Genomic DNA, 11,385 nt, shown 5'->3' on the forward strand with positions numbered 1-11,385 from the left:
ACTCAGTTTGAACCAATGACAAGCTTCTTCACACCTCATTCTAAGGGTTATCTTGACAATGTTGAGTCAAACACTTGAAAGCTCATTTTCTAGATCAACTACTTGGGTTTACTCGCTCATGAACATGTCATATGTTACCACTAGATCATATCAAGCATAGAAGCAATAGTGGCATCATAAAACATTTAAAATTATTTTATTTTTCATGAATGATCACTATATATGACTATATGCACTAATCATGTCCTTAGCATAGTATGAATGCATATGTCAAGCAATTTCACCTTGCTATGTTGGAGTAGAGGATAGTCATTAGATTCCAATTTAGCTCTCCAACTAGCATCATGAAGTCCAATTATAATAGCTTGGTGAAGACAAAGAATGCCAATATGAAAACCATTCTTCACCCATATGAAATGAATACCACTGATCATCAAATGCACTATCTTGTTGTGGTTGGCTTGCTTCATCTCTTTGATCCTTGTTTGCATGAGAGAATACCATTTGAATATTACTTGAATTTTCATGAATCTCTCTACTTTGGGTGTTGCTTGCTTTTCTTGATCAACCCATTTGATATCTTCAACTAAGCATCTCCAATGACTCTAGATCACCACTTCCATGTTGGCCTTCCAAGCATCTTAATTGTCAATCCCACTCTTGGGCAGCTCGCCCCTCTCCAGAGAGAAGTGATCTCTCCAAGAACCATTCTTGACACTCACTTGAAATGAATTTAGTTGATTGATCAAACAATGGACTTGTCATGATGAGTAATTTTGGAGTCTGCTCTAAGTCCTTTTCTTTCTACTTGAGGTTGGTCTTGATTCTCTACTTGAGTATCAAAAGTGTGCCAAAAATACTTCTCAATCAAATGGCCTTGTAGCCAATACTCGTCATGCTTCTAGATCATTTCAAAACCAAACCTAGGTTCCTCAACCACTTGTAAAGATGATTCCAACTTGAGGACCTTTAAATTTAAGTGACTCAAGATCAATCCAATATTTTTCACTTTTCTGAGCATATTCAACTTATCTCAGGCGGACCGTCCGCGGTATACTGGCGGACCGTCCGCACCGGTGCATCTGGCGGACCGTCCGCGATCCATGGGCGGACTGTCCGCGCTGCAATTTTCTGCTGATCAGAGCCTCTGGTGAAAAACTCATGAATGGCGGACCGTCCTCCTCTAACACGCGGACCGTTCGCAACACCAAATTTCAAACAGTCCAGAATTTTGCCAACTTTCACAATTTCAACTTTGAATTGGAAACATTGCTCCAATAAAATTCCAAAAATCTCAAAACTAGCATTAACACCATCCAAAGACTCATATGAGTGAGTAAGAATGAGAAATAAAAAATAAATCAAGTAAAATCAAGGAAATTCATAAATAACCCATAAAAGCTTTTGAAAAATCAAAAATTTGAAGCAAAGAGTGCACATAAGAGCCAAATGTCATATGTACTAGTTTTCAAGCCACATTTGAGAAGTAAATGACATTTAGCTCATTTTTCAATTTGCAAAAAGATTTTTCATCCAAAAGCAAGATTTAACACAAATAAGTTTGCAAGCCATCAAATATTTCCAATAAATTTCTCACAACTAGAATAAGATACTTATATGTTGTAGCGCTTGGACTTCATTGTTTAGACTTGGCATTGGGTTGTATATATGCAAAGAAAACTTCAATTCCTTGATTCAATCATAAGATCAAAAATATGAATTTTATTTGAATCAAGCCTCCAATGCCTTTGGTACCTACACACATTCATCCACGTTTTGATGGTACCCAAACTAGGTTGGGTCCTCTCAAGTTAGGAGCAACATACTTTGGCAATGCCTTAGTATGAATAGCGGGATGTTTTGCAATAGTAACAAATGAGGTACCATTACCATCCTTTCTAAGCATAATATTTGCATCAATTGAAATAGACTTAGAATTGTTACCTAAGGGACATGAATAAGCCATGTGTCCCCTTTCCCGGCATAAGTACCATCTTCTCTTTTGTTGAGCCTTTTCTTCCTTACTCATTTGATGCTTCTCATTGCCTTGCTTCTCATAGTTTGCTTGAGCCTTCTTCTCAAGCTTGTTTGGGCAACCCGAAGCTAGGTGACCCAATATTGCACAACTATAGCACTTGATGTGAGCATGTGGATTCTTCTCTTGAATCTTGTTCTTGCTCAACATTTTGTCATCTTGAATATGAGTTGGACGCCTTGCTCTTGCCTTGCCACCCCTTCTTGTTGTCTTTTTCAACATCCTCAAGTCATCAACTTGATCATCACGGTTGATCTTGACTTGAGGTTGGGGTGCCTTCTCTTGCTCAACTAGTGGCTTTGATTGAGGTTCTTGTTGCTTCACCAATTGCTTGGTTGGGCACATTGAGGTGAGGTGACCCCAAGTGCGGCACTTGAAGCATTTGACATATTTAAGCTTCTCTTCTTCCTTCTTCAACTTGAACTTTTCTTTGTTGGGGCAACCATTTGCAAGATGTCCCATCTCATGGCATTGAAAGCACATGAAATGAGATAGCTTCATTTCTTCTTGCTTCTTCATCTTCCTATTATATTTATTTTTGCCCCATTTCTTGCCTTTGGCTTTGCTCTTGTTGGAACCAATGCCACTCATGTCACCGAAGCTTCTTTGATTTTTTATTATGCTTTCAAGGGTGACTTTTGATTTTGTCCACCTCTCTATCTTGTTGCTCAAATACTTCACTTGACTTTGGAGCTCTTTGTTTTCTTCTACAAGGTTAGTCTCATAATGCATAGTAGAAGAAGAACAAGCATCTATATATGAAGTACATGGCATAGACAATAAATCATCACATGAGGTGGATACATGTTTCTTGCCTACATCACAAGGGTTAGCAACATTTTGTAATTGATCCTTTGACCCATGTGATGAGCTCTCACTAGTTTTAATTACTTTACTAGAAAGCTTGTTAGTGAGTAAAGCATGGTCTAGTACCAAATTCTCATGAGCAACACTAAGCTCCTCATGAGTCAATTTTAACTCCTCATGTGAACAACTTATGACATAAAGTAGATGCTTTTGTTGTTCACATGTGTCTTTGAGAAAAGAGTTTTCTTTTTCAAATTTGATTGTTTTGGCTAACACTTTCTCAAATAATTTGGTCAAGCTAGCATATCTACTCAAGAGCTCATCATATGAATTAAGATCAATCACATTGCAATTTGATACATTTGTGTCACCTTGTGACATGAAGCAATGTGGCGATGGAGATGAGCTTGACGTAGCAATATCATCCGTGCATGAGCCAACTTGATCATCAAGTGTGCTTGGAGTAGAATCATAATTTGCAACATTTGAATCATTATCATCAACCATGTCAAGTGAACTTGTTGAAGATTGATTATCATCATCATCACTTGACCATGAGGTGGAGCAATCTTCCACAACCACCATGTCATGGATATGCTCATCATCCTCATGCACTTTTTCCTTGGTCTTATAACCATCATGATCATCAGAGGGCGCTCCATATTTCTCATTTAGATAACTCCAAATCTCATGGGCGGTTTCCTGGTCCATGATCTCACCAAGAATGCAATTATGCAAAGATCTAAACAAGATGTTAGTAGCTTGGATGTCTAGATCTAGGCATTTCTCTTGTGTTGGAGTTAGATTTCCTTCATCTAACACATGAGAAAAACCTACATTCACCATCCACCACATTTGAGGGCAAATAAATTTAAAATTGCATATCATCCAATTTTTCCACCGTGCAAAGTGTGTGCCATCAAAAATATGTGGACACTCAACATCTAGCCCATAAGTCGCTATCCTCTCGGGTCGGTAAGGACCACAAATGAGAGACCTCGGCTCTGATACCACTTGTAGGGTCGAGATGGCGGACTAGAGGGGGGTGAATAGTCCTTTCTAAAACTAATTGCGCAGGCTAACCGAAAATTATGCGGAATTGAAACTATTCGCTTAGCCAAGACTTCATGTCACACCCTGAAATTTTTGAATTTCAGGATGTGATTAAAATTAAAAATAACAATTTTCTCAAAATTTTAAAATTTTCTCAACATTTATTTTTCTTCACAGAGAATTTAGTGTAAAAGAAAATAAATATTAGTTGTTTTTCAAATTAAATGATGTTGTTCTTCTGGTGATGCATTCATGTCACATGCATAGTGTTGTTGAGTGTGAAAACCTTTCCAAACGTGTTCTATCATCAAAAAATTCTTCCCGGGAATTTTCCGGATTTTTCTGGATTCTTTTCCCATTTTCCCTAGAGCAAACTCTAATTTTTAGAGGCTCTTCCAAATCTTCTCATGAGCTCCAAATATTTTATTTGAGTTCGTTAGGTCCCAATATATTTCTAGGATTTTTCCTAGAATTTTCGGGCCATTTGGAATATTTTTCGGACTTTAAATATGAATTCTAGATTTTTCTAGAATTATTTTAATTTCGAAAATAATTAATTCCGAAATTTTAAATGGGCTAAGTCTATCAAAAGTGCATAAATCCCTAATGGACCTCAAGGGCCCATTCATGTGTTCCCTAATGGGCTAAAGGCACGTAAAGCTCATTAGCATGGGAGGAAGGTTTAGTACCACATTGCTAGTTGATGTGGGATGGCGAGACTTTTCTCTCTATATATTAAACCAACCTCTCATGGCAACTCCACACAAAAATATAGACTACCCGTAGGGAGGCTCCTTGTTTGGGAATCCCTAAAACAATCTTTTCCCCAGAATCCCACCATCCTCCGCATCCGTGCATCTCCGGTGAAATCCGACGCCACCCCAGTGCTCAGCTCGTTGTCCTCTTCGTCGTGGTGTCTTCCTTCTCGTGAGTCGTCGCCATTTCGCCGTTGACCCCATGCCTTCTTCCTCGACTCCGACAATTTCCTTCTTCTCCGGTGAGCAACTTCCTCCGTCTTTTCTTCCCTCTCTCTCGCTCTGCTCCGCTCGGTCTTGTTCGCCGTCGCCGCCATCCGCCATGCGCCGCCGCGAGCTCCGCTCCGCCCGCTCTAGCTCTGCGCCGCCGCCAGCCCACCCCAATCCACTCCCGCCGTCTGATTTAGATCCAGCGGCCCAGATCTAATATGACCCGAGTCAACTAAACCAAATACCGTTCAACCGTGGTCATTTTTGCAAATAAACCCCTCCGTTTTTCAAAAATCAACCCTCCGTCCATCGCAGTTCAAAACTATTTCTGTTTTAGTCCAAATCTTTACAGAAAACACCCTGAGCTTTTCCAAAATAGAACCCACCATCCTTAGTGCGTTGTTTTGCAAGCTAGCCCCTGTATCTTAGGTTAAATCTCATTTTAGTCCCTAGTTTCTTTAGAGCTAGCCCCTGAAAGTTTAAATCTATTGCAAACAAGTCCCTAGAATCTTGTTTTAGCCATATCTTTCACGTTTCAACTCCGTTTTCAGCGATTCTTGCGCTCACGTGATCCTTGTGACGTGTGCAATAGCTTTGTAACCTTTTTATCCTCTATGAGCATACTTTGTTGTGTCTTACAAATCTTTTCTGTTAGCTCTTAACTCTATAGTTAATCGCGACTAGATCCCTGAAGCATCGTTTATCCCATAGAATCGCCGTTTTAGTTCCGTTTTCCGCGTTTCTTGCGCTCCCATAACCATAGCAGTGAGCCCTATCCTTTAGTACGTTCTTTTAAAGACTTTCTTTGTTTTGGTGTATTGTTCTTAGAGGTATCTTGTTATTTGCTTTGTATGTTTGCCCGATGATTGTTCCGAGTAGAAGGATCGTTGTTCGAAGATTGAAGATCAAGAATTACAAGTGAGCGAAAGCTGAAGAGCAGTAAGAGTAGCTTTTCGTTGGAGAAAGGCAAGTGACCCTAACCATACTTCTATCTATGCTTTATTTACAAGAGTACTATGATTTAATTGGAACATGGAGAACCACCCAAGAAAACAGTACAACCATAATACTAATGGGCTCTGGTCTTGGCTGAGTAATTAGATGAACTGTATGTTGTGTTGGGGTTGTTCCGCTTGGTGGTTATGAGTTTGTGTTGTGGAGCGGGTGAAGGAAGCTGCGTCTTCTGAGGGACCGCACGGCAGGGACCAACACATACATATAGGGATTCTTTGTAAAGGCCTCGTAGCGTCCCTATGCAATCACACCTCGGAAGTGTGGTATTGTGCCTAGCTAGCACATTGCGTGGTTGGGTTCAAAGTTCTTCGGAACTTTTACGCGAATTGTGGTGAAAGTGTACAACCTCTGCAGAGTTAAAACTAACCGGTTAGCCGTGCTCACGGTCAAGAGCGGCTTGGACCCTCACATGATTAATAAACTTAAAGATGGATTTAAATCATTTTCTGGTTATTTCTTGTGGCCTTGCTGAGTACCAACCATAAGTGTACTCACCCTTGCTTACTGCTGCTCAGAAGGAGAAGGTGTATAAAGATTTTTGATGATGATGCTGAGTTCTAGGCGTACGCAATCCCCCAGTCGATTGCCTGTGAAGTTTGAAGCCTTCGTTTCCAGGATAAGCTGTATAACTCTGATAGTCTTTTATTTGTTTTATTTACTCTTTTACGTGATACTGTTACTAATTATTCACTTATGATGTCTCTATATGTATGAAACTTGATCCTGGCATACATATAGTTATGCATTCGGTTTTCTTCTTAAAACCGGGTGTGACACTTCACCCCTCTAACTATGACTCTAAGGCACCTCCAAAAAGATCCTACACAAAGCAAATGGAGTGCCAAGCTAGTAAGAGCTCTCCTAACAATTTTAATGCCAAGTCACACAAGCCTAAGCACTAGTACTTCACAAACCGGAGGAGCTCCTACACAATTCAAATGAGCAAAAGCACAAAACCAAACCTAAGCTCACTAGATGCTCAAGGACAAGGATACACAATCCAAATCCAAGAGCTCAACTTGCTTAGCTACACAATCTAAGCACGAGCACCAAATTAAGCTACACAAGCTAACTAGTTACACTAGGATCTCTACTTCTAGCTACACAAGCAAGAAGATAATTAGCAAGCTACACAAGCTAACTAATCACTACAGAGCAACTACACAAGCACAAGATATATATGAATGTAAATACAAGGCTTGTGATTTGGAGAATGCAAACCACCGAGAAGAGTAGACAAAATTGACACGGTGATTTTTATCCTGAGGTTCACTTGGTTGAGACAAGCTCCAAGGTTGCCGCCGATCCTCTTGCTAGTGGTGACTTTTAAGTCACACTCTCCCACGTGGAGTGCTCACACCGAGCTCTAGCACATGATCCGACCGAACCACTTGTTGCTCTTCACATCTCGCTCAACTAGAGTTGCTCTTCGCGGCTCCCGCAGGGTGAGCACAATACCCCTCACAATCTCTTCTCCGGAGCACCGCACAATCTTCTTGCGGGCTTCAACGGAGCCTCTTGCCACCAAGCCGTCTAGGAGGTGGCAACCTCCAAGAGTAACAAGCACACCGGCTTGCAACACGATCACCTAGTGCCACTCGATGCAATCTCTCAAAGCAATCGCACTAGAATCGCTCTCTCACTCGATCGGATGATTACTATCAAGTTAGAGTGAGTAGAGGGCTCTCAAGCACTCTCACACATGGACACCAAGTCCCCAAGGTGCTCAGCAACCTCAAATGGCCGGCCACACCCTCTATTTATAGAGGGAAGCCCCAAACTAGCCGTTACACTCAGATCCCGTGAAAATAGAGTTTTCGCGGACTACCCGCCTCACAGAGACCGGATCGTCCGCCATTCAAAACCAACGGCTAGAACTGCAATGATTATGTGTCAGAGTCGACCGTTAGAGCCCCGGGTGGACTGTCCGCACCCCTGGGGTGGACCGTCCGCGGTTCAAAACTTCGAACCAACTGATTTGCAAACGTCTCTGACTTAATCTGGAAGTGACCGGCGGACTGTCCGCTCCCCAGGGCGGACCGTCCGCCGTTCAAAAGATGAGCACACACAGAAACCGTAGTGTTTCTGTCCTAGAATTTTCAGTAGGAGGCGGACCATCCGCCCCCAAGGGCCGGACCGTCCGCACCCAAGGGCCGGACCGTCCGCAGTTCAATTTGGACACCCAAGACAGAACTACCAAGTTTCTGCGCCCGTTTCAGCTTTTAAAGGCGGACCGTCCGCCCCCATGGACCGGACGGTCCGCAGTTCATTTTGGACCACCAACAGAGCCAAAAACGGTTCTGTTCGAGCTTATCCAAGATAACGGCGGACCGTCCGCCCCCAAGGAGCGGACCGTCCGCAGGTCTATTTCCAGCAGAAATGTACCTCGGTAAAACGGCCATAACTCTTAGCTCCAATGTCCAAATTTGGTGATCTTGGACTCTATGGAAATATTATTCAGAGGGCTACACAACCCAACTGAATATTTCATCCAAAACACAATGGATCAAAGCAGTATTTCACTCCAAGAGCCAACCTAATCTCCGAAGAACACCGAAAAGCCTTTCTTGCTTCCCCAAGTTGATAAACATCAACTCCAACTCTTTCTCCTTTGCAAATGTGCCAACAACACCACGTGAACAACACCATGTGCATGTGTGTTAGCATTTCACAAACATTTTCAAAGGATTTTCACTTGATCTCACTACACCACTCGATCCTAGCAACATCGCAATGTTAGATCGCTCAAGTGGCACTAGATGACCGATATGCAAACAAGTTTGCCCCTCTTGGTAGTACGGCCATCTATCCTAAATCCGATCATGCACTTCTCTACACAACCTTTGACCGGTGAAATAAAGTGCCCTACAAGTCATACCTTTGCCTTGCGCATTCCATTTCATCTTCCCAAATATTGATGCCACACAAGCACCAAGCTCCATCAAGCCTTTTGATCATCATCATGAGTCAACACTTGGCTTGATTTTTCTTAAATGATATGATCCACTCCATATCATCACATGACCTCTTTGGTCCATCGATCTTGACCTTGCTCGCTCTTCACCGTTGCCTCGGTCCATCGGCGCCAAATCTTGCCCAAGCTTCACCGCCTCGCGGTCCCTCGCTTCAAAGCCTTGACTTGCCCTTCTCCATTGCAACCGGTCCATCAAGCCAAGCCTTGTCTTGATCTTCTCCACTTTGGTCACATAACTCCATGTCATGTCTCATATGCAATGAGCTCCTCGATCACACTATATGAGCATAGCATCAACCCTTAGCCATTTCTCCTCCATGGCACATGTTGCTCATACTAGTGTCTTTGTGTGTACTAATCTCCTGTGTATCTCAACATAAACACTTATTAGTCCACCTAAATTGTCACTCAATTACCAAAACCAAACAAAGGCCTTCATCCGTTTGTCCAAAAATCAGGAAAAAATTGTTGAAGAATTCAGACTATGCTAACCTGTGTTATGTGATGCCATCTGGTAAGGGCATTTTCCAAGTGCAGTGTAAGGGTGTTGACTATAATGTTGATATTTGCAACAAGACATGTTTCTGCAGAAGATGGGATTTGACAGGAATCCCATGCAACCATGCTGTGGCGTGTCTTAGGCATGAAAGGATCCCTGCTGAGGAGGTACTTCCAATCTGCTATTCCACTAAAACATTCAGTAAGGTGTATGGTTTCAATATAATGCCTTGTGCTGACAAGAATAGTTGGGAAAAGACAAATGGACCTAAAGTGCTACCACCAGTGTATGAGAAAAAAGTTGGAAGGCCGCCTAAATCTAGGAGGAAAAAGCCCCATGAGGTGCAAGGCAAGGATGGCCCAAAGATGTCCAGGCATGGTGTTATCATTACTTGTAGCTGGTGCAAAGGCCAACATCACAATAGAGCTGGATGCAGTCTTAGAAAATTGGGAATTAAACCTAATGCTCATAGCAATCCAAATCCTGTTGTTGATGAAGACATCCTAGATGACGAACCTGCCATCACCCAGGTAATTGTATAACCTCATACATTCTTTCATAATGTCACAAGTGCTTTTATACTGTCATACATACATTGTAATCCTACTATCCTTGTATGAAACCGGTCACCCGCAAGCTGTGGACGTGCAACTTCACGACACCATATTATCACAAATGTTAGAAGAGGTAAGCTGGCCCAAAAGTTATTCTTTCATTGCAACTTTTCTTACATTTTGACACTATGCTGACTCTGCAGGCTTCAAGTACTATTGCTCCACACCAACCTCTAGGACCTCTGCCAGATTGTTCTTACATTGTAGCCAACCAACCTGTTCCACGGCCTGTTCCAGCTACCACTGCATCCAAGACTATCAAGGCAGCAGTGAACAAGCGAAAGGCTGCAGGAACCAAGCTGAAGGGTACAACAGGGAAGAAAGGAAAGAGCGCAGGGGAACAAGACCAAGACCGTAGGCAACACTACAAAGAAGAAGTAATGAAGAAGCCACCTTTTGTGAATGGCCGCTGCTGCTGACCCATTTTGTGAATGAAAGAAGCTGACCCCTTTTGTGAATGGAAGCTAGGTTTCTTTTGTGATGTAATTTGCTCCAAAACTATGTGTGGAAGCTTACATCATGTGATATTTCGTAGCTGTAGAAGGGTTGTGTGAGCTCTGTAAAACAACTAAATCGGAACTCCTATCCATGGTGCTAGCACCAAAAAAACTTGTATGGATGCTATGGGCTTATAATATATTAAGCTGGATGCATGACCCGGCTGCTATATTATCTTGTTCTGGTATAAAATGTGAGTATTGCTTGATTTGTAGTGCTGCAAGGGCTTAAATGCAAACTTGCATCAATAGATCGAGGGTGGAGACAACTGCTTTGGCAGCAAAAATCGCGCCAAAGCCACGGTGGCACGCCGTATCAGCGGCTGGATGCCTTCGTGGGCTGTTTGGACCCGCAGTGGCACAGTAAAACAAGTTTACGGTGCCGCATGCACGTTTTGCAAGTACCGGGACCGGAATGAGAGCATGGAACAAGTTTAGGGACCGCCAGTGAAATTTACTCTCTTAAAAATTTAAAATTATATACTGCAGTGATCTCACATGCAGCTCAGCAGATATCCTTCAAGGTCTCTCCTCCCTTGAGACTATATGTGGGATATTGCAAGAGCATTTTGGCGCTGCCGGAGGGGTTGGGAGACCTCACATCTCTTGTGGAGCTCAAGGTACACGATTGCGAAGGCATCAAGACACTACCAGAGAGCACACGGCAACTCAAATGCCTCCAACACCTCGAGATTAGTGGCTGCTCTGAGCTAGTTCGGTGGTGCATGTTAAATAAAATGGAGCTCGTTCACATCAAAGAAATAGTATGTGCCCTGCCACTCAATCCATTATAATGTCCTTTATTTGCACTGGCTACTCTTTTGGCCATCTTAGCATATATAGGATCTATTCTCAATTACGTGTTAAGTTTCAATATTGCAGTAATGTGCATATTTTAAATATTTTCCTTCTTTATTTTCTCAAAAG

General features: G+C 42.4%; 1 protein-coding gene across 1 annotated transcript in view; it reads left to right on the forward strand.

Moving 5' to 3' along the window:
- The window catches only part of LOC120645751 (disease resistance protein RPV1-like), a 32,223-nt gene extending 21,843 nt beyond the window's left edge, over nt 1-10,380 (forward strand). Inside the window, exon 5 of the mRNA XM_039922497.1 lies at nt 10,105-10,380. Within this exon, the coding sequence (XP_039778431.1) occupies nt 10,105-10,380 (276 nt within the window). The remainder of the gene's footprint in view (nt 1-10,104) is intronic.
- Nucleotides 10,381-11,385: the final 1,005 nt, after the last annotated feature.

This window comes from Panicum virgatum, chromosome 8K (genome assembly GCF_016808335.1).
Source record: "Panicum virgatum strain AP13 chromosome 8K, P.virgatum_v5, whole genome shotgun sequence".
Classification (NCBI taxonomy): Eukaryota; Viridiplantae; Streptophyta; class Magnoliopsida; order Poales; family Poaceae; genus Panicum; species Panicum virgatum.